This window comes from Ranitomeya imitator, chromosome 3, assembly GCF_032444005.1.
Source record: "Ranitomeya imitator isolate aRanImi1 chromosome 3, aRanImi1.pri, whole genome shotgun sequence".
Taxonomy (NCBI): Eukaryota; Metazoa; Chordata; class Amphibia; order Anura; family Dendrobatidae; genus Ranitomeya; species Ranitomeya imitator.
In genome coordinates, this window is record NC_091284.1 from 684,753,539 (window position 1) to 684,778,554 (window position 25,016).

Consider the following 25,016-nt stretch of genomic DNA (forward strand, 5'->3'; position numbering starts at 1 on the left):
TGAATCTATTTCATCCCTACGTTTGTCTTTTCATCTTGCTAACAGTCATTATATGTGGGGGGCTGCCTTTTCCTTTGGGGTATTTCTCTGAGGCAAGCCAGGCTTGTTTTTCTATCTTCAGGCTAGTCAGCTCCTCAGGCTGTGCCGAGTTGCATAGGTAGTGTCAGGCGCAATCCACAGCTGCCTTTAGTTGTGTTTAGGATAGGTTCAGGTATTGCGGTCTACAGAGATTCCACGTCTCAGAGCTCGTTCTATTGTTTTTGGGTTATTGTCAGATCACTGTATGTGCTCTGATTGCTGGCACACTGTGTCACTGGATTGCCTTCATAACAGTACAAGGAGCCCGCCTAATGATTCTCAATAGAGGGAAAAAAGAAGTTCTGACATCATTTTTTTTTCTCAGCTCTGTGTTCAGTCTTTTTTTCCCCTAGACATTTGGGTGTTTCAGGACACAGGTGTGGACATGGATATTCAGGGTCTGTGCTCTTCAATGGATAATCTCGTTACAAATGTACAAAGGATTCAAGATACTATTGATCAGAAATCTATGTTAGAACCAAGAATTCCTATTCCTGATTTGTTTTTTGGTGATAGAACTAAGTTTCTTAATTTCAAAAACAATTGTAAGCTATTTCTGGCCTTGAAACCTCATTCTTCAGGTAATCCTATTCAACAGGTTTTGATTATTATTTCTTTTTTGCGCGGCGACCCTCAGGACTGGGCATTTTCTCTTGCGCCAGGAGACCCTGCATTGAGTAATGTCAATGCGTTTTTCCTGGCGCTCGGATTACTTTACGATGAGCCTAATTCAGTGGATCAGGCTGAGAAAAATTTGCTGGCTTTGTCCCAGGGTCAGGATGATATAGAAGTATATTGTCAGAAATTTAGGAAGTGGTCAGTACTCACTCTGTGGAATGAATCTGCGCTGGCAGCTTTGTTCAGAAACGGTCTCTCTGAGGCTCTGAAGGATGTCATGGTGGGTTTTCCTATGCCTGCTGGTTTGAATGAGTCTATGTCTTTGGCCATTCAGATCGGTCGACGCTTGCGCGAGCGTAAATCTGTGCACCATTTGGCGGTATTGTCTAAGATTAAACCTGAGCCTATGCAGTGCGATAGGACTATGACCAGAGTTGAACGGCAAGAACACAGACGTCTGAATGGGCTGTGTTTCTACTGTGGTGATTCCACTCATGCTATTTCTGATTGTCCTAAGCGCACTAAGCGGTTCGATAGGTCTGCCGTCATTGGTACTGTACAATCCAAATTCCTTCTGTCCATTACCTTGATATGCTCTTTGTCATCGTATTCTGTCATGGCGTTTGTGGATTCAGGCGCTGCCCTGAATCTGATGGATTTGGATTATGCTAAACGTTGTGGGTTTTTCTTGGAGCCTTTGCGGTGTCCTATTCTGTTGAGAGGAATTGATGCTACACCTTTGGCCAAGAATAAACCTCAGTACTGGACCCAGCTGACCATGTGCATGGCTCCTGCACATCAGGAAGTTATTCGCTTTCTGGTGCTACATAATCTGCATGATGTGGTCGTGTTGGGGTTGCCATGGCTGCAAACCCATAATCCTGTATTGGATTGGAACTCTATGTCGGTATCCAGCTGGGGTTGTCAGGGGGTACATGGTGATGTTCCATTTTTGTCTATTTCGTCATCCACTCCTTCTGAGGTCCCAGAGTTCTTGTCTGATTATCAGGATGTATTTGAAGAGCCCAAGTCCGATGCCCTACCTCCGCATAGGGATTGTGATTGTGCTATCAATTTGATTCCTGGTAGTAAATTCCCTAAAGGTCGATTATTTAATTTATCCGTGCCTGAACACGCCGCTATGCGCAGTTATGTGAAGGAATCCCTGGAGAAAGGACATATTCGCCCATCGTCATCACCACTGGGAGCAGGGTTCTTTTTTGTAGCCAAGAAGGATGGTTCGCTGAGACCGTGTATTGATTACCGCCTTCTTAATAAGATCACTGTTAAATTTCAGTATCCCTTGCCATTGTTATCTGACTTGTTTGCTCGGATTAAGGGGGCTAGTTGGTTCACTAAGAGATCTTCGTGGTGCGTATAATCTGGTGAGAATCAGGCAAGGAGATGAATGGAAAAATGCATTTAATACGCCCGAGGGTCATTTTGAGTATCTAGTGATGCCGTTCGGACTTGCCAATGCTCCATCTGTGTTTCAGTCTTTTATGCATGACATCTTCCGTGAGTATCTGGATAAATTCCTGATTGTTTACTTGGATGACATTTTGATCTTCTCAGATGATTGGGACTCTCATGTGAAGCAGGTCAGAATGGTTTTCCAGGTCCTGCGTGCTAATTCTTTGTTTGTGAAGGGATCAAAGTGTCTCTTCGGTGTGCAGAAAGTTTCATTTTTGGGGTTCATCTTTTCCCCTTCTACTATCGAGATGGATCCGGTTAAGGTCCAAGCCATCCAGGATTGGACTCAGCCGACATCTCTGAAAAGTCTGCAAAAATTCCTGGGCTTTGCTAATTTTTATCGTTGCTTCATCTGTAATTTTTCTAGCATTGCCAAACCATTGACCGATTTGACCAAGAAGGGTGCTGATTTGGTTAATTGGTCTTCTGCTGCTGTGGAAGCTTTTCAGGAGTTGAAGCATCGTTTTTGTTCTGCCCCTGTGTTGTGTCAACCAGATGTTTCTCTTCCGTTCCAGGTCGAGGTTGATGCTTCTGAGATTGGAGCAGGGGCGGTTTTGTCACAGAGAGGTTCTGGTTGCTCAGTGTTGAAACCATGTGCTTTCTTTTCCAGGAAGTTTTCGGCTGCTGAGCGTAATTATGATGTGGGCAACCGAGAGTTGCTGGCCATGAAGTGGGCATTCGAGGAATGGCGTCATTGGCTTGAAGGAGCTAAGCATCGCGTGGTGGTATTGACTGATCATAAGAACCTTACTTATCTCGAGTCTGCCAAGCGCTTGAATCCTAGACAGGCCCGTTGGTCGTTATTTTTTGCCCGCTTCGATTTTGTGATTTCATACCTTCCGGGCTCTAAAAATGTGAAGGCGGATGCTCTGTCTAGGAGTTTTGTGCCCGACTCTCCGGGTTCATCTGAGCCGGCGAGTATCCTCAAGGAAGGAGTCATTGTGTCTGCCATCTCCCCTGATTTGCGGCGAGTGTTGCAAAAATTTCAGGCGAATAAACCTGATCGTTGTCCGGCGGAGAAACTGTACGTCCCTGATAGGTGGACTAGTAAAGTTATCTCTGAACTTCATTGTTCGGTGTTGGCTGGTCATCCTGGAATCTTTGGTACCAGAGAGTTAGTGGCTAGATCCTTCTGGTGGCCATCTCTGTCACGGGATGTACGTACTTTTGTGCAGTCCTGTGGAATTTGTGCTAGGGCTAAGCCCTGCTGTTCACGTGCCAGTGGGTTGCTTTTGCCCTTGCCGGTCCCAAAGAGGCCTTGGACACATATTTCGATGGATTTCATTTCTGACCTTCCCGTTTCTCAAAAGATGTCAGTCATTTGGGTGGTCTGTGATCGCTTTTCTAAAATGGTCCATCTGGTGCCCTTGGTTAAATTGCCTTCCTCCTCTGATTTGGTGCCTTTGTTCTTCCAGCATGTGGTTCGTTTGCATGGCATTCCTGAGAATATTGTTTCTGACAGAGGTTCCCAGTTTGTTTCAAGGTTCTGGCGAGCCTTTTGTGGTAGGATGGGCATTGACCTTTTTCCTCGGCTTTCCATCCTCAGACTAATGGCCAGACCGAACGAACCAATCAGACCTTGGAAACATATCTGAGATGTTTTGTTTCTGCAGACCAGGATGATTGGGTGTCCTTTTTGCCGTTGGCTGAGTTCGCCCTTAATAATCGGGCCAGCTCGGCTACCTTGGTCTCTCCATTTTTCTGCAATTCTGGGTTCCATCCTCGTTTCTCTTCAGGACAGGTTGAGTCTTCGGACTGTCCTGGTGTGGATTCTGTGGTGGACAGGTTGCAGCAGATCTGGACTCAGGTAGTGGACAATTTGACCTTGTCCCAGGAGAAGGCTCAACTTTTCGCTAATCGCAGACGCCGTGTGGGTCCCCGACTTCGTGTTGGGGATCTGGTTTGGTTATCTTCTCGTCATATTCCTATGAAGGTTTCCTCTCCTAAATTTAAACCTCGTTTTATTGGTCCGTATAGGATTTCTGAGATTCTCAATCCTGTGTCTTTTCGTCTGACCCTCCCAGACTCCTTTTCCATACATAATGTATTCCATAGGTCGTTGTTGCGGAGATACGTGGCACCTATGGTTCCTTCTGTTGAGCCTCCGGCCCCGGTTTTGGTGGAGGGGGAATTGGAGTATATTGTGGAGAAAATTTTGGATTCTCGTGTTTCTAGACGGAAACTCCAGTATCTGGTTAAATGGAAGGGTTATGCTCAGGAAGATAATTCCTGGGTTTTTGCCTCTGATGTCCATGCTCCAGATCTTGTTCGTGCCTTTCATGTGGCTCATCCTGGTCGGCCTGGGGGCTCTGGTGAGGGTTCGGTGACCCCTCCTCAAGGGGGGGGTACTGTTGTGAATTCTGTGGCTGAATTCACTCCTGTGGTCACAAGTGGTACTGCAGCTTCTGAGCTTCCTCCCTCAGGTGTTCTGGTGAGCTTGTTGGCTGCTTTGTTATTTAACTCCGCTTGATTCTGTCTTCCTTGCTCCTTGTCAATGTTCCAGTGTTGGATCTGAGCTTCTGGATCTTTCCTGTGGCCTGCTGCTCTGCTTAGATAAGTGCTTCTTTGCTTTTGTTGCTACTTTTTCTGTCCAGCTTGTCAATTCGTTTTGCTGGAAGCTCTGAGACGCAAAGGGTGTACCGCCGTGCTGTTAGTTCGGCACGGTGGGTCTTTTTGCCCCCTTTGCGTGGTTTTTTGCTTTAGGGTTTTTTGTAGACTGCAAAGTTCTCTTTGCTATCCTCGCTCTATCTAGACTATCGGGCCTCACTTTGCTGAATCTATTTCATTCCTACGTTTGTCTTTTCATCTTGCTAACAGTCATTATATGTGGGGGGCTGCCTTTTCCTTTGGGGTATTTCTCTGAGGCAAGCCAGGCTTGTTTTTCTATCTTCAGGCTAGTCAGCTCCTCAGGCTGTGCCGAGTTGCATAGGTAGTGTCAGGCGCAATCCACAGCTGCCTTTAGTTGTGTTTAGGATAGGTTCAGGTATTGCGGTCTACAGAGATTCCACGTCTCAGAGCTCGTTCTATTGTTTTTGGGTTATTGTCAGATCACTGTATGTGCTCTGATTGCTGGCACACTGTGTCACTGGATTGCCTTCATAACAGGTGGCTTACAAAGTGCCTGCTCAGAGCAGGCACTTGGTAACGCTGCAGCGCTGTTTGACAGATCGGTGATCTGTCAGAGTGCTGTGCAAACTGGCAGATCACCGATCTGTATTGTCCCCCCCTGGGACAAAGTAAAAAAGTTTAAAAAAAAATTTCCAAGTGTGTGTAAAAAAAATAAATAAATAAATAAAAATATATATATATATGTATGTGTATGTATATATATATATATATATATATATATATATATATATATATATATATATATATACATATATATTATTCCCATAAATACATTTCTTTATCTAAATAAAAAAAAAACCCAATAAAAGTACACATATTTAGTATCGTCGCGTCCGTAACAACCCGACCTATAAAGCTGTCCCACTAGTTAACCCCTTCAGTAAACACCGTAAGAAAAAAAAAACGAGGCAAAAAACAACGCTTTATCGTACTGCCGAACAAAAAGTGGAATAACACGCGATCAAAAAGACAGATATAAATAACCATGGTACCGCTGAAGGCGTCATCTTGTCCCGCAAAAAACGAGCCGCCATACAGCAACATCAGCAAAAAAATAAAAAAGTTATAGTCCTCAGAATAAAGCGATGCAAAAATAATTATTTTTTCTATAAAATAGTTTTTATCGTATAAATGCGCCAAAACATAAAAAAAGATATAAATGAGGTGTCGCTGTAATCGTACTGACCCGAAGAATAAAACTGCTTTATCCATTTTACCAAACGCGGAACGGTATAAACGCCTCCCCCAAAAGAAATTCATGAATAGCTGGTTTTCGGTCATTCTGCCTCACAAAAATCGGAATAAAAAGCGATCAAAAAATGTCACGTGCCCGAAAATGTTACCAATAAAAACGTCAACTCGTCCCGCAAAAAACAAGACCTCACATGACTCTGTGGACTTAAATATGGAAAAATTATAGCTCTCAAAAAGTGGTAACGCAAAAAATATTTTTTGCAATAAAAAGCGTCTTTCAGTGTGTGACGGCTGCCAATCATAAAAATCCGCTAAAAAACCCGCTATAAAAGTAAATCAAACCCCCTTCATCACCCCCTTAGTTAGGGAAAAATTAAAAAAATGTATTTATGTCCATTTTCCCATTAGGGTTAGGGCTAGGGTTAGGGTTGGGGATAGGGTTAGGGTTAGGGCTAGGGTTGGAGCTAGGGTTAGGGTTAAGGCTACAGTTAGGGTTGGGGCTAAAGTTAGGGTTAGGATCACATTTGCGGTTGGGATTAGGATTAGGGGTGTGTCTGGGTTAGAGGTGTGGTTAGGGTTACCGTTGGGATTAGGGTTAGGGGTGTGTTTGGATTAGGATTTGTTATAATTGGGGGGTTTCCACTGTTTAGACACATCAGGGGCTCTCCAAACGCGACATGGCGACCGATCTCAATTCCATCCAATTCTGCATTGAAAAAGTAAAACAGTACTCCTTCCCTTCCGAGCTCTCCCGTGTGCCCAAACAGGAGTTTACCCCAACGTATGGGGTATCAGAGTACTCAGGACAAATTGTGCAACAACTTTTGTGGTCTAATTTCTTTTCTTACCATTGGGAAAATAAAAAATTGGGGGCGAAAAGATAATTTTTGTGGAAAAAAAAAATAAATTATTTTTACGGTTCTGCATTATAAACTTCTGTGAAGCACTTGGTGGGTCAAAGTGCTCACCACACCTCTAGATAAGTTCCTTAGGGGGTCTACTTTCCAAAATGGTATCACTTGTGGGGGGTTTCAATGTTTAGGTACATCAGTGGCTCTCCAAACGCAACATGGCGTCCCATCTCAATTCCAGTCAATTTTGCATTGAAAAGTCAAATGGCGCTCCTTCGCTTCCAAGCTCTGTCATGCGCCCAAACAGTGGTTTACCCCCACATATGGGGTATCAGCGTACTCAGGACAAATTGTACAACAACGTTTGGGGTCCATTTTCTCCTGTAACCCTTGGTAAAATAAAACAAATTGGAGCTGAAGTAAATATTTTGTGAAAAAAAAGTTAAATGTTAATTTTTATTTAAACATTCCAAAAATTCCTGTGAAGCACCTGAAGGGTTAATAAACTTCTTGAATGTGGTTTTGAGAACCTTGAGGGGTGCAGTTTTTAGAATGGTGTCACACTTGGGTATTTTCTATCATATAGACCCCTCAAAATGACTTCAAATGAGATGTGGTCCCTAAAATAAAATGGTGTTGTAAAAATGAGAAATTGCTGGTCAACTTTTAACCCTTATAACTCCCTAACAAAGAAAAATTTTGGTTCCAAAATTGTGCTGATGTAAAGTAGACATGTGGGAAATGTTACTTATTAAGTATTTTGTGTGACATATCTCTGTGATTTAATTGCATAAAAACTCAAAGTTGGAAAATTGTGAAATTTTCAAAATTTTCGCCAAATTTCCGTTTTGTTCACAAATAAACGCAGGTAATATCAAAGAAATTTTACCACTATCATGAAGTACAATATGTCACGAGAAAACAATGTCAGAATCACCGGGATCCGTTGAAGCGTTCCAGAGTTATAACCTCATAAAAGGACAGTGGTCAGAATTGTAAAAATTGGCCCGGTCCATAACATGCAAACCACCCTTGGGGGTAAAGGGGTTAATATTTTTGGAAGTTGGAGTGTTTTTTTTTTTTTTAGATTTGGCTATCTTACGAGGATATCTGTTTGTGCAGGTAACTATTACTGTGCAGAATTATTAGGCAACTTAATAAAAAACAAATATACAGTACAGACCAAAGTTTTGGACACACCTCACTTAAAAGATTTTTCTGTATTTTCATGACTATAAAAATTGTATATTCACACTGAAGGCATCAAAACTATGAACACATGTGGAATTATATACTTAACAAAAAAGTGTGAAACAACTGAAATTATGTCTTATATTCTAGGTTCTTCAAAGTAGCCACCTTTTGCTTTGATGACTGCTTTGCACACTCTTGGCATTCTCTTGATGAGCTTCAAGAGGTAGTCACCGGGAATGGTCTTCCAACAATCTTGAAGGAGTTCCCAGAGATGCTCAGCAATTGTAGGCCCTTTTGCTTTCACTCTGCGGTCCAGCTCACCCCAAACCATCTCGATTGGGTTCCGGTCTGGTGACTGTGGAGGCCAGGTAATCTGGTGTAGCACCCCATTACTCCTTCTTCGTCACGTAGCCCTTACACAGCCTGGAAGTGTGTTTGGGGTCATTGTCCTGTTGAAAAATAAATGATGGTCCAACTAAATGCAAACCGGATGGAATAGCATGCCGCTGCAAGATGCTGTGGTAGCCATGCTGATTCAGTATGCCTTCAATTTTGAATACATCCCCAACAGTGTCACCAGCAAAGCACCCCCACACCATCACACCTCCTTCATGCTTCATGGTGGGAACCAGGCATGTAGAGTCCATCCGTTCACCTTTTCTGCGTCGCACAAAGACACGGTGGTTGGAACCAAAGATCTCAAATTTGGATGCATTAGACCTAAGCACAGATTTCAACTGGTCTAATGTCCATTCCTTGTGTTCTTTAGCCCAAACAAGTCTCTTCTGCTTGTTGTGTGTCCTTAGCAGTAGTTTCCTAGCAGCTATTTTACCATGAAGGCCTGCTGCACAAAGTCTCCTGTTTACAGTTGTTGTAGAGATGTGTCTGCTGCTAGAACTCTGTGTGGCATTGACCTGGTCTCTAATCTGAGCTGCTGTTAACCTGTGATTTCTGAGGCTGGTGACTCGGATAAACTTATCCTCAGAAGCAGAGGTGACTCTTTGTCTTCCTTTCCTGGGGCGGTCCTCATGTGAGTCAGTTTCTTTGTAGCGCTTGATGGTTTTTGCCACTGCATTTGGGGACACTTTCAAAGTTTTCCCAATTTTTCGGACTGACTGACCTTCATTTCTTAATGTAATGATGGCCACTCGTTTTTCTTTACTTAGCTGCTTTTTTTCTTGCCATAATACAAATTCTAACAGTCTATTCAGTAGGACTATCAGCTGTGTATCCACCAGACTTCTGCACAACACAACTGATGGTCCCAACCCCATTTATAAGGCAAGAAATCCCACTTATTAAACCTGACAGGGCACACCTGTGAAGTGAAAACCATTCCCGGTGACTACCTCTTGAAGAACATCAAGAGAATGCCAAGAGTGATCAAAGCAAAAGGTGGCTACTTTGGAGAACCTAGAATATAAGACATAATTTCAGTTGTTTCACACTTTTTTGTTAAGTATATAATTCCACGTGTTAATTCATAGTTTTGATGCCTTCAGTGTGAATGAACAATTTTCATAGTCATGAAAATACAGAAAAATCTTTAAATAAGAAGGTGTGTCCAAACTTTTGGTCTGTACTGTATTCCCATCTCACTTGTTTATTTTCACCAGGTAAACCAATATAACTGCACAAAATTTAGAAATAAACATTTCTGACATGCAAAAACAACCCCCCCCCCCAAAAAAAATAGTGACCGATATAGCCACCTTTCTTTATGATGACACTCAGCAGCCTCCATCCATAGATTCTGTCAGTTGCTTGATCTGTTTACGATCAACATTGCGTGCAGCCGCCATCACAGCCTCCCAGACACTGTTCCCAGAGGTGGACTGTTTTCCCTCCCTGTAGATCTCACATTTTATGAGGGACCACAGGTTCTCTAAGGGGTTCAGATCAGGTGAACAAGGGGGTCATGCAATTATTTTTTTTTCTTTGAGACCCTTACTGGCCAGCCACGCTGTGGAGTAGTTGGAGGCATGTGATGGAGTATTGTCCTGCATGAAAATCATGTTTTTCTTGAACGATACCGACTTCTTCCTGTACCACTGCTTGAAGAAGTTGTCTTCCAGAAACTGGCAGTAGGTCTGGGAGTTGAGCTTCACTCTATCCTCAACCCGAAAAGGTCCCACAAGTTCATCTTTGAAGATGCCAGCCCCTACCAGTCCCCCACCTCCACCTTGCTGGCGTCTGAGTCGGAGTGGAGCTCTCCTCCCTTTACTGATCCAGCCTCTGGCCCATTCATCTGGCCCATCAAGAGTCACTCATTTCATCAGTCCATAAAACCTTTGAAAAGTCAGTCTTAAAGGGACACTGTCACCTGAATTTGGAGGGAACAATCTTCAGCCATGGAGGCGGGGTTTTTGGGTGTTTGATTCACCCTTTCCTTACCCGCTGGCTGCAATATTGGATTGAAGTTCATTCTCTGTCCTCCATAGTACACGCCTGCGCAAGGCAAGATTGCCCAGCCACGTAGTATATTGCCCAGCCATGTAGTATATTGCCCAGCTACGTAGCATATTGCCCAGCTACATAGTATATTGCCCAGCCACGTAGCATATTGCCCAGCCACGTAGTATATTGCCCAGCCACGTAGTATATTGCCCAGCCACGTAGTATATTGCCCAGCCACGTAGTATATTGCCCAGCCACGTAGTATATTGCCAAGTGACGTAGTATATTGCCAAGTGACGTAGTATATTGCCCAGTCACGTAGTATATTGTCCAGCCACGTAGTAGATTGCCCAGTTACATCGTATATTGCCCAGTGTAGTATATTGCCGTTACATTGTATATTGCCCAGTGACATAGTATACAGCAGAGCCACATAGTATATTGCCCAGTTACGTAGCATATTGCCCAGTTACGTAGTATATTGCCCAGTGACGTAGTATACAGCACAGAGCCACATAGTATATTGCCCAGTCAGGTAGTATATTGCCCAGTCACGTAGTATACAGTACAGAGCCACGTAGCATATTGCACAGCCCATGTAGTACATTGCCCAACCACGTATGACACAGGTTAAAAAAAATAAACATACTCCCCTTCTGCAGGCGCGTTGTAGCACTGTCGCCTGTGTGGGATGCAGGCGGCATCTTTCGGTCCCAGGGTGTGCTGACGTCGCGCTCACGTGACCGTGTTGCGGTCACATGACCGTGACGTCACGGCAGGTCCTTGTCGTGCAGGCCTTGTGATGATGTCGCGGTCACGTGATCGTGACGTCATGGCAGGTCCTTCTGCCAGACCATCCGTGCGACCGGAACGTGCCGGTTGCATCGCGAGGAGTGGGAAAGGCGGCGTAGGTGAGTATATAATCAATTTTTTAAATTGTTTTTAGTATTTTTAACATTCAATGTTTTTACTATTGGCGCTGCATAGGCTGCGTCAATAGTAAAAAACTTGGTCACACAGGGTTAATAGCAGCGGTAACATGGCTGTATTACACCGCGGCATAACGCTGTCCATTACTGCTGCCATTAACCCTGTGTGAGGGCAGACTGGAGGGTGTATGTGGGCGCCGGGCAGTGAGTGCGGGGAGTAAGGAGGGCCATTTTCTTCCGGACTGTGCGCGTCGCTGATTGGTCGCGGCAGCCATGACAGGCAGCTGCCGAGACCAATCAGCGAACGAATAACCATTACAGACAGAAAGAAGGTCAGACGGAAGTGACCCTTAGACAATTATATAGTAGATGTGTGCACAGTGCTGTATATAGAGGGCATCTGTGTGCACAGTGCTGTACATAGAGGGTATCTGTGTGCACGGCGCTGTATTTAGAGGGGATCTGTGTGCACAGTGCTGTATATAGAGGGGATCTGTGTGCACGGCACTGTATATAGAGGGGATCTGTGTGCACGGCACTGTATATAGAGGGGATCTGTGTGCACAGTGCTGTATATAGAGGGGATCTGTGTGCACAGCGCAGTATATAGAGGGGATCTGTGTGCACAGTGCTGTATATAGAGGGGATCTGTGTGCACAGTGCTGTATATAGAGGGGATCTGTGTGCACAGCGCTGTATATAGAGGGGATCTGTGTGCACGGAACTGTATATAGAGGGGATCTGTGTGCACGGAACTGTATATAGAGGGGATCTGTGTGCACAGCGCAGTATATAGAGGGGATCTGTGTGCACGGACTGTATATAGAGGGGATCTGTGTGCACGGCACTGTATATAGAGGGGATCTGTGTGCACAGTGCTGTATATAGAGGGGATCTGTGTGCACAGTGCTGTATATAGAGGGGGATCTGTGTGCACAGCGCTGTATATAGAGGGGATCTGTGTGCACGGAACTGTATATAGAGGGGATCTGTGTGCACGGCACTGTATATAGAGGGGATCTGTGTGCACGGAACTGTATATAGAGGGGATCTGTGTGCATGGCGCTGTATATAGAGGGGATCTGTGTGCACGGCACTGTATATAGAGGGGATCTGTTGTGAATTCTGTGGCTGAGTTCACTTCTGTGGTCACAAGTGGTATTGCAGTCTCTGGGCTTCCTCCCTCAGGTGTTTTGGTGAGCTCGTTGGCTGCCTTGCTATTTAGCTCCACCTGAGTCTGTCTTCCTTGCTCCTTGTCAATGTTCCAGTGTTGGATCTGAGCTACTGCATCTTTCCTTGGGCCTGCTGCTCTGCTAGATAAGTGCTTCTAGTTTGTTTTCTGTTTTTTCTGTCCAGCTTGCTATTAACTTTTGATGGAAGCTCTGAGAAGCAAAGGGGTGCACCGCCGTGCTGTTAGTTCGGCACGGTGGGTCTTTTTGCCCCTTTGCGTGGTTTTCGTTTTAGGGTTTTTTGTAGACTGCATAGTTCTCTTTGCTATCCTCGCTCTGTCTAGAATATCGGGCCTCACTTTGCTGAATCTATTTCATTCCTACGTTTGTCTTTTCATCTTGCTAACAGTCATTATATGTGGGGGGCTGCCTATTCCTTTGGGGTATTTCTCTGAGGTAAGTCAGGCTTGTATTTCTATCTTCAGGCTAGTTAGCTCCTCAGGCAGTGCCGAGTTGCATAGGTAGTGATAGGCGCAATCCACTGCTGCTTATAGTTGTGTGAGGATAGATCAGGTACTGCAGTCTACAGAGATTCCACGTCTCAGAGCTCGTCCTATTGTTTTTGGTTATTGCCAGATCTCTGTATGTGCGCTGATTACTGCACGCTGTGTTGCCTGATTGCCAGCCATAACAGTACAAGGAGCCACACCAATGATTCCCAATAGAGGGAAAAAAGAAATCCTGACATCATTTTTTTTTCTTAGCTCTGTCTTCAGTCTTTTTTTTCCCCTAGACATTAGAGTGCTTCAGGACACAGCTGTGGACATGGATATTCAGGCTCTGTGCTCCTCAATGGATAATCTCGTTGTAAATGTACAAAAGATTCAAGATACTATTGATCAGAAATCGATGCTAGAACCAAGAATTCCGATTCCTGATTTGTTTTTTGGTGACAGAACTAAGTTCCTGAGCTTCAGAAATAATTGTAAGCTATTTTTGGCCTTGAAACCTCATTCTTCTGGTAATCCTATTCAACAGGTTTTGATTATTATTTCTTTTTTGCGCGGCGACCCACAGGACTGGGCGTTTTCTCTTGCACCAGGAGATTCTGCATTGAGTAATGTTGATGCATTTTTCCAGGCGCTGGGATTGCTTTACGATGAGCCTAATTCAGTGGATCAGGCTGAGAAAAATCTGCTGGCTTTATGCCAGGGTCAGGATGATGTAGAAGTATATTGTCAGAAATTTAGGAAGTGGTCAGTACTCACTCTGTGGAATGAATCTGCACTAGCGGCTTTGTTCAGAAAGGGTCTCTCTGAAGCTCTTAAGGATGTTATGGTGGGATTTCCTATGCCTGCTGGTTTGAATGAGTCTATGTCCTTGGCCATTCAGATCGGTCGTCGCTTGCGCGAGCGTAAATCTGTGCACCATCTGGCGGTATTGTCTGAGAGTAAACCTGAGCCTATGCGGTGCGACAGGACTATGACTAAAGTAGAACGGCAAGAACACAGACGTCTGAACAGACTGTGATTCTATTGTGGTGATTCTACTCATGCTATTTCTAATTGTCCTAAACGCACTAGGCGGTTCGATAGCTCTGCCGTTATTGGTACTGTACAGTCCAAATTCCTTTTGTCCATTACCTTAATGTGCTCTTTGTCATCGTATTCTGTCATGGCGTTTGTGGATTCAGGCGCTGCCCTGAATCTGATGGATTTGGATTATGCTAAACGTTGTGGATTTTTCTTGGAGCCTTTGCGGTGTCCTATTCCGTTGAGAGGAATTGATGCTACACCTTTGGCCAAGAATAAGCCTCAGTACTGGGCCCAGCTGACCATGTGCATGGCTCCTGCACATCAGGAAGTTATTCGCTTTCTGGTACTGCATAATTTGCATGATGTGGTCGTGTTGGGGTTGCCGTGGCTACAAACCCATAATCCAGTATTGGATTGGAACTCTATGTCGGTAACCAGCTGGGGTTGTCAGGGAGTACATGGTGATGTTCCATTTTTGTCTATTTCGTCATCCATTCCTTCTGACATCCCAGAGTTCTTGTCGGACTTTCAGGATGTATTTGAAGAGTCCAAATCTGATGCCCTACCTCCGCATAGGAATTGTGATTGTGCTATCGATTTGATTCCTGGTAGTAAATTCCCTAAGGGTCGTTTATTTAATTTGTCCGTACCTGAACACACCGCTATGCGCAGTTATGTGAAGGAGTCCCTGGAGAAGGGACATATTCGCCCATCGTCGTCACCATTGGGAGCAGGGTTCTTTTTTGTAGCCAAGAAGGATGGTTCGCTAAGACCGTGTATTGATTACCGCCTTCTTAATAAGATCACTGTTAAGTTTCAGTATCCCTTGCCATTGATTTCTGACTTGTTTGCTCGGATTAAGGGGGCTAGTTGGTTTACTAAGATTGATCTTCGTGGTGCGTATAATCTGGTGAGAATCAGGCAGGGAGATGAATGGAAAACGGCATTTAATACGCCCGAGGGTCATTTTGAGTATCTGGTGATGCCGTTCGGACTTGCCAATGCTCCATCTGTTTTTCAGTCTTTTATGCATGACATTTTCCGTGAGTATCTGGATAAATTCCTGATTGTTTACTTGGATGACATTTTGATCTTCTCAGATGATTGGGAGTCTCATGTGAAGCAAGTCAGAATGGTTTTCCAGGTACTGCGTGCTAATTCCTTGTTCGTGAAGGGATCAAAGTGTCTCTTCGGTGTGCAGAAAGTTTCATTTTTGGGGTTCATCTTTTCCCCTTCTACTATCGAGATGGATCCGGTTAAGGTTCAGGCCATCCAGGATTGGACTCAGCCGACATCTCTAAAAAGTCTGCAGAAATTCCTGGGCTTTGCTAATTTTTATCGTCGCTTCATCTGTAATTTTTCTAGCATTGCCAGACCATTGACCGATTTGACCAAGAAGGGTGCTGATTTGGTTAATTGGTCTTTTGCTGCCGTGGAAGCTTTTCAGGAGTTGAAGCGTCGTTTTTGCTGTGCCCCTGTGTTGTGTCAACCTGATGTTTCTCTTCCGTTCCAGGTCGAGGTTGATGCTTCTGAGATTGGTGCAGGGGCGGTTTTGTCACAGAGAGGTTCTGGTTGCTCAGTGTTCAAACCATGTGCTTTCTTTTCCAGGAAATTTTCTGCTGCTGAGCGTAATTATGATGTGGGCAACCGAGAGTTGCTGGCCATGAAGTGGGCATTCGAGGAGTGGCGTCATTGGCTTGAGGGTGCTAAGCATCGCGTGGTGGTTTTGACTGATCATAAGAACCTTACTTATCTTGAGTCTGCCAAGCGCTTGAATCCTAGACAGGCCCGTTGGTCGTTATTTTTTGCTCGTTTTGATTTTGTGATTTCATACCTTCCGGGCTCTAAAAATGTGAAGGCGGATGCTCTGTCTAGGAGTTTTGTGCCCGACTCTCCGGGGTTATCTGAGCCGGCGAGTATCCTCAAGGAAGGAGTCATTGTGTCTGCCATCTCCCCTGATTTGCGGAGAGTGTTGCAGAAATTTCAGGCTAATAAACCTGATCGTTGTCCGGCCGAGAAACTGTTCGTCCCTGATAGGTGGACTAGTAAAGTTATCTCTGAACTTCATTGTTCGGTGCTGGCCGGTCATCCAGGAATCTTTGGTACCAGGGAGTTGGTTGCTAGATCCTTCTGGTGGCCATCTCTGTCACGGGATGTGCGTGCTTTTGTGCAGTCCTGTGGAATTTGTGCTAGGGCTAAGCCCTGCTGTTCACGTGCCAGTGGGTTGCTTTTGCCCTTGCCGGTCCCGAAGAGGCCTTGGACACATATTTCGATGGATTTCATTTCTGACCTTCCCGTTTCTCAAAAAATGTCGGTCATTTGGGTGGTCTGTGATCGCTTTTCTAAAATGGTCCAGCTGGTGCCCTTGGTTAAATTGCCTTCCTCCTCTGATTTGGTGCCTTTGTTCTTCCAGCATGTGGTTCGTTTACATGGCATTCCTGAGAATATTGTTTCTGACAGAGGTTCCCAGTTTGTCTCGAGGTTCTGGCGAGCCTTTTGTGGTAGGATGGGCATTGACCTATCTTTCTCCTCGGCCTTCCATCCTCAGACTAATGGCCAGACCGAACGAACCAATCAGACCTTGGAAACATATCTGAGATGTTTTGTTTCCGCTGACCAGGATGATTGGGTGTCATTTTTGCCGTTGGCTGAGTTCGCCCTTAATAATCGGGCCAGCTCGGCTACCTTGGTCTCTCCATTTTTCTGCAATTCTGGGTTCCATCCTCGTTTCTCTTCAGGACAGGTTGAGTCTTCGGACTGTCCTGGTGTGGATTCTGTGGTGGACAGGTTGCAGCAGATCTGGACTCAGGTAGTGGACAATTTGACCTTGTCCCAGGAGAAGGCTCAGCTTTTCGCTAATCGCAGACGTCGTGTGGGACCCCGACTTCGTGTTGGGGATCTGGTTTGGTTATCTTCTCGTCATATTCCTATGAAGGTTTCCTCTCCTAAATTTAAACCTCGTTTTATTGGTCCGTATAGGATTTCTGAGATTCTCAATCCGGTGTCTTTTCGTCTGATCCTCCCAGACTCCTTTTCCATACATAATGTATTCCATAGGTCGTTGTTGAGGAGATACGTGGCACCTATGGTTCCATCTGTGGAGCCTCCTGCCCCTGTTTTGGTGGAGGGGGAATTGGAGTATATTGTGGAGAAGATTTTGGATTCTCGTGTCTCTAGACGGAAACTCCAGTATCTGGTCAAATGGAAGGGTTATGCTCAGGAAGATAATTCCTGGGTTTTTGCCTCTGATGTCCATGCCCCAGATCTTGTTCGTGCCTTTCATGTGGCTCATCCTGGTCGGCCTGGGGGTTCTGGTGAGGGTTCGGTGACCCCTCCTCAAGGGGGGGGTACTGTTGTGAATTCTGTGGCTGAGTTCACTTCTGTGGTCACAAGTGGTATTGCAGTCTCTGGGCTTCCTCCCTCAGGTGTTTTGGTGAGCTCGTTGGCTGCCTTGCTATTTAGCTCCACCTGAGTCTGTCTTCCTTGCTCCTTGTCAATGTTCCAGTGTTGGATCTGAGCTACTGCATCTTTCCTTGGGCCTGCTGCTCTGCTAGATAAGTGCTTCTAGTTTGTTTTCTGTTTTTTCTGTCCAGCTTGCTATTAACTTTTGCTGGAAGCTCTGAGAAGCAAAGGGGTGCACCGCCGTGCTGTTAGTTCGGCACGGTGGGTCTTTTTGCCCCTTTGCGTGGTTTTCGTTTTAGGGTTTTTTGTAGACTGCATAGTTCTCTTTGCTATCCTCGCTCTGTCTAGAATATCGGGCCTCACTTTGCTGAATCTATTTCATTCCTACGTTTGTCTTTTCATCTTGCTAACAGTCATTATATGTGGGGGGCTGCCTATTCCTTTGGGGTATTTCTCTGAGGTAAGTCAGGCTTGTATTTCTATCTTCAGGCTAGTCAGCTCCTCAGGCAGTGCCGAGTTGCATAGGTAGTGATAGGCGCAATCCACTGCTGCTTATAGTTGTGTGAGGATAGATCAGGTACTGCAGTCTACAGAGATTCCACGTCTCAGAGCTCGTCCTATTGTTTTTGGTTATTGCCAGATCTCTGTATGTGCGCTGATTACTGCACGCTGTGTTGCCTGATTGCCAGCCATAACAGGGATCTGTGTGCACGGCACTGTATATAGAGGGGATCTGTATGCACAGCGCTGTATATAGAGGGGATCTGTGTGCACGGCACTGTATATAGAGGGGATCTGTGTGCACAGCGCAGTATATAGAGGGGATCTGTGTGCACAGCGCAGTATATAGAGGGGATCTGTGTGCACAGCGCAGTATATAGAGGGGATCTGTGTGCACAGCGCAGTATATAGAGGGGATCTGTGTGCAGCGCGGTATATAGAGGGGATCTGTGTGCACAGCGCTGTATATAGAGATCAGTGTGCACAGCGCTGTGTATGGAGGGGATAGGTTCTCTCTCCATAGGCCGTAACCCCCATTCTTCCCCAGAGCTGTCTCTACAGCCACCACGCATGATACGTGAACTCTATTCCCTTCCAAACCGATAAGAACCGTTCCTTCCTTCCTTCATGATTAATCACATCACGTGACGAGGAGGCACTGCCCGCTTTATTCCAAAATGGCGTCGCCCATGAGGGCAATGATTTTAGGGTGTCGTGCCGTGAGGCGCCTGCGGGTGTCGGGTCTCCAGGGACATCACGCAGTCGTCGGCTCCAGGAGAGGTGAGGATAAGCGGCGAGACGCGTAGAAGGCGAGTGACGTCACCTAGTGTCATAACATAAGCGGCAGTATGGAACTACAAGTCCCAGCATGTCGCGCAGAGTAGCTGCCAGTAAGCGCTGTGGCGTGTGACGTCACTGACCTCTCCTGACCTTGTCCTGCACATAGAATGACGTCACTCCCCAGTGCTGACTCTCCGGAGCGTTCACCTCATACAAAGCCCATGAATAATAGCGGCTCTGCGGCTGCAGCCATTATGGCCCCGGGCTGTGCGGTACGTGTCCGTCATTGTCAGGGTCTGTCTGCAGGAACATGTCCGCAGCGCCCTGTGTGGTGTTCATTGGACACCGGAGTGTGCACACAGCCTTATGTTGTAATGCTTAAAGGGGTGATTCCATTTCTGACCCCACATGGGCTTTACTCGCCCTCCCCTAGCCCAACTGTTCACCTTTTCCACAGGCTGCAGCCGTGACATCACATCCACAGCACACATTACCGCTGCAGCCAGTCACTAGAATCCAAGAGAAAAGAAACGGCAGCACTCACCAGTCTTGATGTAGTGTTTGTTTTTTTTACTTTTAGGATGGTAACCAGGGTAAACATCGGGTTACTAAGCGCGGCCCTGCGCTTAGTTACCCGACGTTTACCCTGGTTACCGGCATCGTTGGTCGCTGGAGAGCGGTCTGTGTGACAGCTCTCCAGCGACCAAACAGCGACGCTGCAGCGATCCGGATCGTTGTCGGTATCGCTGCAGCGTCGCTTAATGTGAAGGGGCCATAAGGGAGGGTTTGGAGACCAGACTAGCAGTGTCACGCCATGACTATTCAACCCTAACTGGCATACAGCGCACAGTACATTGTAAGGTTAATATCCTGCTGAACAGGACAATTGATAAAGGGGCATCTTTTCAAGCTATTCTTCAGCAGTATTTTGCAGTGTTGGTTGAGATAACCCCCTTAACTATATTGGTTTAGCTGGATATTTTCATTTATTTTTAAGATTTATCAAGATCTACTTACTAGAAACTAATCTTTTTTTCTGTTTCTCCTGATGCAGAAATCTCTTTTAAACTAGACGAGAAAACTGCTCACAGTAGCCTGGACCTGTTCAAGAAGGACACAGGGGTCATCTATCGTATACTAGGCCTTGAGCCTTCCAAAGTCCCTCAGAATCTTGAGCGTTTCCGTGAATGGGCGGTTGTTCTTGGAGACACACCAATCATGAGTGGTCGCCATTATTGGGAGGTGACTGTGAAGAAGTCCAATGAGTTCCGCATCGGAGTTGCAGATGCTGACATGTCCAGAGATGAATGCATTGGTGCAAGCAACCGATCATGGGTCTTTGCGTATAGTCATAAAAAATGGAGTGGAATGGTCGTAAAGAAAATAATCCCCATTACCAACATTGGCCATCCGAGCAAGGTGGGCCTCCTGGTGGACTACGAGGGTGGAAAACTCAGCCTAGTGGACCCTGAAAAAGGCTCCCTTGTCCATACTCTCAATACTGACTTTCGAGGTCCGGTTGTGCCCGCATTTGCCTTGTGGAATGGAGAACTTCTTACCCACTCGGGCTTGGATATCCCTGGTAATATATAAAGCTCTACAATAAAAGTGCCTCATCAGCTGAAATCATAGCCTGGCATTAAACTGCTCAACCTTTTGTTATTGGTGTTCAGTGAGAACGTTTTATAGTCTTCAGTATTTCAGTTATAAACCGCATCAACGTGAAAATTGGCGATTATATTTTCCTAAGTACAATAAAGACATGTTCTGCTGTATCTAAGGGGAGAATAAGTCAATGACGGCTTGAAATTGGGGCTCCAGCACAGGAAATGACTTGCTTTCAGTACGGACTCATTATAAGGGCCTTACCAAATGTGTAGAATGAGATGGAGAATTATTTATTGTCCTCTTGGTGAAAGGCTTTACTGTTCTCCAATATTCTTACTAAATCACTGTTTTGTGTGTTCAGTGTTTTTTTTGTTTTTTTTTTAAACTTATGATTGTTGCAATTAAAAACAAAAAGTAAATTAATGGTTAACCCCCAGTGACTCTAGGATGACTTCTCAACCTGCTCATACTGGATTTAGTCTGGAGCAATAACCTCTGGACCTTATAACTGGCCACTAAATATACCACAATAATGAAACATGAGTATGGCGAATTATCCATGCTCCCTTAAAATCCCCATACATATTACACAGTCGTCATCCAAACCCATTGATTTCAGCAGGATCACCCGACCATCTGTTATGATGGGGGCCTCTCAACTTTTCCCTCAACATATGATGTAGGGGAAAAGAAGGATCTGCCGAAATTAATTTCAATCTTTTTGTTCAACATGAGCATAAACTGCAGCCCTGCTTATGGGGAAGTTGGGTGAGATAGTTGTCAGCCAAACGACAAATTGACAAGTATCTATTGTGTATGGCCAGCTTTAGGTATGACTGTGATCTGACAAAACATTGGCTCACACTAGGACAATTTTATTTTATGGGGCCGTGCACATGTCCGATTATTTATTTTGTTTATATCGTACCATGCTCGATTTGAATCTGATGTTCGGATCACACTTCGCCATGCAAGTCAGTGAGAAAAAAAATCGGATTGCACATCGAATAACATCTGAGTGCAGTACGATTTTCATGGAATGACAGAATAGAGAAGATGGAGATGTTTTTTTTCTCTTTGTCTTTTCTTCACCCGAGAAAAATGGACCGCACTGTGATCAAACTCTGATCAGAGTGTCATGAGAGTTTGAATAGCATAACTTGCCTAATTCTCTAGGATGAGAGAAAATACAGTGGTGTGACCGTAGCCTTGCAATCATGTTGATTTTTACATTCAGCCTATGAGAAGGTCCATATCCCCTCCACCCATACAATTTAGATAGCTGCTGGCCAAAACATCGTAAAGCCAACGGCTATCACACCCAACTCTCCATATACGGAGTGGTTGCTCTGCTGACCGCTTATGTGTTCCCCATGATAGAACCGCTGCCAGACTCCTCTGGCGGCAGCTTACCTTGCCGAGAACAAAAAGCTCTGCAACACAAAATTGGAAAGTCCAGATCCTTATTTCCTCTAACATCACCTGCTGAGGTGTGTATTGGGGCATTATGGGGTATTCTCAAGTTGTCTCTAGAGCAGCAAAACTCCAGGCACTGACTATATTTGAATGTAGAAATAACAAGGCCTTTGAACAAGTGAGAAGTGATGAGAACTGCTCTGGAAACTGCTGATATTGCAGGATTGCTAACAGTAGCTCAGGAGTTTAGAGGGAGATGAACAGTTAACTGCTGCATAGAAATTATGCGCTGAAGAGAGCTGACTGGGATCTTAGCAGTTAATGCCACAGCCTGGAAAATAACTATTGGTATACTTTTGGCCAGACCCCTGTGGTTGATCTTCTTGACAGCAAGCTGTACACTGTGTAAAATAAAAGCTCTCCTAGCAGGAGAATGACAGCTGATAGAAAAAGCAAATCATTTGCAAACTTGCTTATTTTCATGCTGTTGAACTATACCAATTTCATCACATGAGAATACCTATATAATGAAACGGCAAAGACCCTGAGCTAGATGTAAGGCTATGTGCACACGTTCAGGATTTTCTGCAGAATTTTCCTGAACAAAACCGGACTTTTTCTGCAGGAAATCCGCATGCGTTTTTTTTTTTTTTGCGTGTTTTTTCCGGAGCTTCCCAATGCATTAAATAGCGGAAAAAACGTGAAAAATCCCCAAATTAATGAACATGCTGTGTTTTTTACCGCGATGCGTTCTTTGCGCGGAAAAAAACGCATCATGTGCACAAAAATGATGGGATGCTTAATGTATGCGTTTTTATAGCGAAAAAAATGCAAATAATCCTGAACATGTGCATACAGCCATACATTTCCCTGCCTATTTAATGACTGATTTTCTATAAAGGCTGGCTACACTTATACATTTGCAATAATATTGATTGTACCAAATAAATATTTTGACCACGTTGCGGATGCAGATTCTGGCTGTGATTCTTTCTTCTGTTAGTTATTACATTCTCAGTGCAGTTTACCATAAATGGGAAACTTAGACAGTATGTTCACATGAAAAGGATTTGCTGAACCGTACGTCCCCTGCAATATGAAATCTCACCCATACGCTATGCAGATAATGCACATCAAAGTGCCTGACGTTCTGGATTTGGCAATATTTGCTGCAAATATCTGTAACGGAGTAAGTTCAGTGGAGAATGTAGCTAATTTTGTGGTCGTTGTGCACTTACCTTTCTTAAAGCCGTATTCTTGCAGTTTATTGAAGTGTGTGTTGTTCCAAAACACTGCTGATATGAGCAGCAAAAAGGCTTCTCGGCATTCATGAAAGCCAGGACTAGTCCAGCCTCCGGCACCTCCTCTGTGTGACTTCATCTTCACTGTCCCCCATCATAAGTTCTGTGCGGGAAAGTGTATGACTGGTGAATGTGGAGATGTCAATCACGATGAGGGGTGTAGTTACAGCTCCTGCACTTGGGGGCAGTTTGGGCTCTTGTGAAACTTAACAGGTTCCCTTTTAACCCCTTCGCGCCGCAGCCCTTTTTCACTTTTGTGTCTCTGATTTTCGCTCCCCTTCTTCCCAGAGCCATAACTTTTTATTTTCAGCCAATATAGCCATGTGAGGGCTTGTTTTTTTATGGGACAAGTTGTACTTTTGAACGACACCATTGGTTTTCCCATATAGTGTACTCAAAAACAGGAAAAAAATTCCAAGTGCGGTGAAATTGCAAAAAAAAGTGCAATTCTACAACTGATTTTTGGATTATTTTTTTTTTCTTTAGCATGTTCACCAAATACTAAACCTGACCTGCCATTACGATTCTCCAGATCATTACGAGTTCATAAACACCAAACATGTCTAGGTTCTTTTTTATTTAAAGGGAGTCTGTCACCCCCAAAATCGTATATGAGCTGCAGCCACCGGCATCAGGGGCTTATCTACAGCATTCTGTAATGCTGTAGATAAGCCCCCAATGTAACCTGAAAGATGAGAAAAAGAGGTTAGATTATACTCACGCAGGGGCGGTCTGGGTCCGATGGGCGTCGCGGTCTGGTCCAGCGCCTCCTATCTTCATACGATGACGTCCTCTTCTTGTCGCGGCTCCGGCGTACTTTGCCCTGTTGAAGGCAGAGCAAAGTACTGCAGTGAGCAAGCACAGGTCCTCTCTGACCTTTCCCGACACCTGTGCACTGCAGCACTTTGCTCTGCCCTCAACAGATCTTCTAATTGTGTGTGTGTGTGTATATATGTATGTGTGTGTATATACATATATACATATATATATACACACACACACACACACACACACACACACACACACACACACACACACACACACACACATGTAATTTTGGACCCTAGTACTGTTTCTACATTCAAAGGGGTTTTCTCATTCTTTAACATTGGTGGCTTCTTCATGTTAGTGTAAATGGTCCACAGCACGCTAGGCAACACTTCCATGTCATTCACAACTAAACATACAACACAACTCCATATTTATAAGTAGCAGCTATGCTTTATACTGCAGCACCATCTTTTCCAATGTAAAGGGAAGAAGCTGTAGTACCATGTATGTATGTATAGTAAAGGACCCACACCTAGGTCACCCGGTTCCCATTCTGACTGGTTGCCCGGAGGACTTTCATAGAACTTGGACATTTGCAGTCCACTGCTATGAGAGTCCCGATGTAGCAGAACACACCTATATGTTCACACTTAAAGGAAATGTATCACTTTGAAAAAATGTATTTACGGCTGTTTAAATTTGGCTGTAGTAATATTTATTTTGTTTATTACTTCAGCTGCTAGGGATGGCCATTTATATTGGCTGGTGTTTACACACAGCAAATACAGCATCGAGAGCGCATAGGAGACTGGGGTCACACACCTAAGCTGTCAGCTGGGCTTACGGCCTGGCATGTAAGTGTAGCCTGGCGATATGACTTGGCTACAAGTTCTCTCTGTCAACTGTACTTTCTGTGATCAGAAGAGAGCAGCCATATTGCTGGCTGCAATGCTCTGATCACTGTAATCACTAGTTGCTGTGACAGCAGCTCTGGGCACCTGGGCGGCGCCAGTGACTTCTTCCAGGTCATTAGCTGAAGTCACCACCACAACCCTGGTGCCCAGACACGCAGTCACCGCTCACTGGTAGGTACAGTGATCAGAGCGCAGCAGAAGCCAATGATATGACTGCCCCACTCTAAGGCTATGTGCACACGTCAGGATTTCTGGCT

General features: G+C 44.9%; 2 protein-coding genes across 3 annotated transcripts in view; one reads left to right on the forward strand and one right to left on the reverse strand.

Annotated features, from left to right (window-relative positions):
* LOC138672270 (aquaporin AQPAe.a-like) overlaps window positions 1-23,169 on the reverse strand; it is a 97,893-nt gene extending 74,724 nt beyond the window's left edge. For both annotated transcript variants that reach the window (XM_069760233.1, XM_069760232.1), the window contains exon 1: window positions 23,012-23,169. In XM_069760233.1, coding sequence (XP_069616334.1) covers window positions 23,012-23,153 — 142 coding nt within the window. In that variant the 5' untranslated portion in view covers window positions 23,154-23,169. The remainder of the gene's footprint in view (window positions 1-23,011) is intronic.
* SPRYD4 (SPRY domain containing 4) lies at window positions 18,599-22,748 on the forward strand. Its single transcript, XM_069758448.1, has 2 exons — window positions 18,599-18,749; window positions 19,804-22,748. Exons 1-2 carry the CDS (start codon window positions 18,647-18,649, stop codon window positions 20,340-20,342), a joined length of 642 nt encoding a protein of 213 aa, XP_069614549.1. The 5' UTR covers window positions 18,599-18,646; the 3' UTR covers window positions 20,343-22,748.
* Window positions 23,170-25,016: the final 1,847 nt, after the last annotated feature.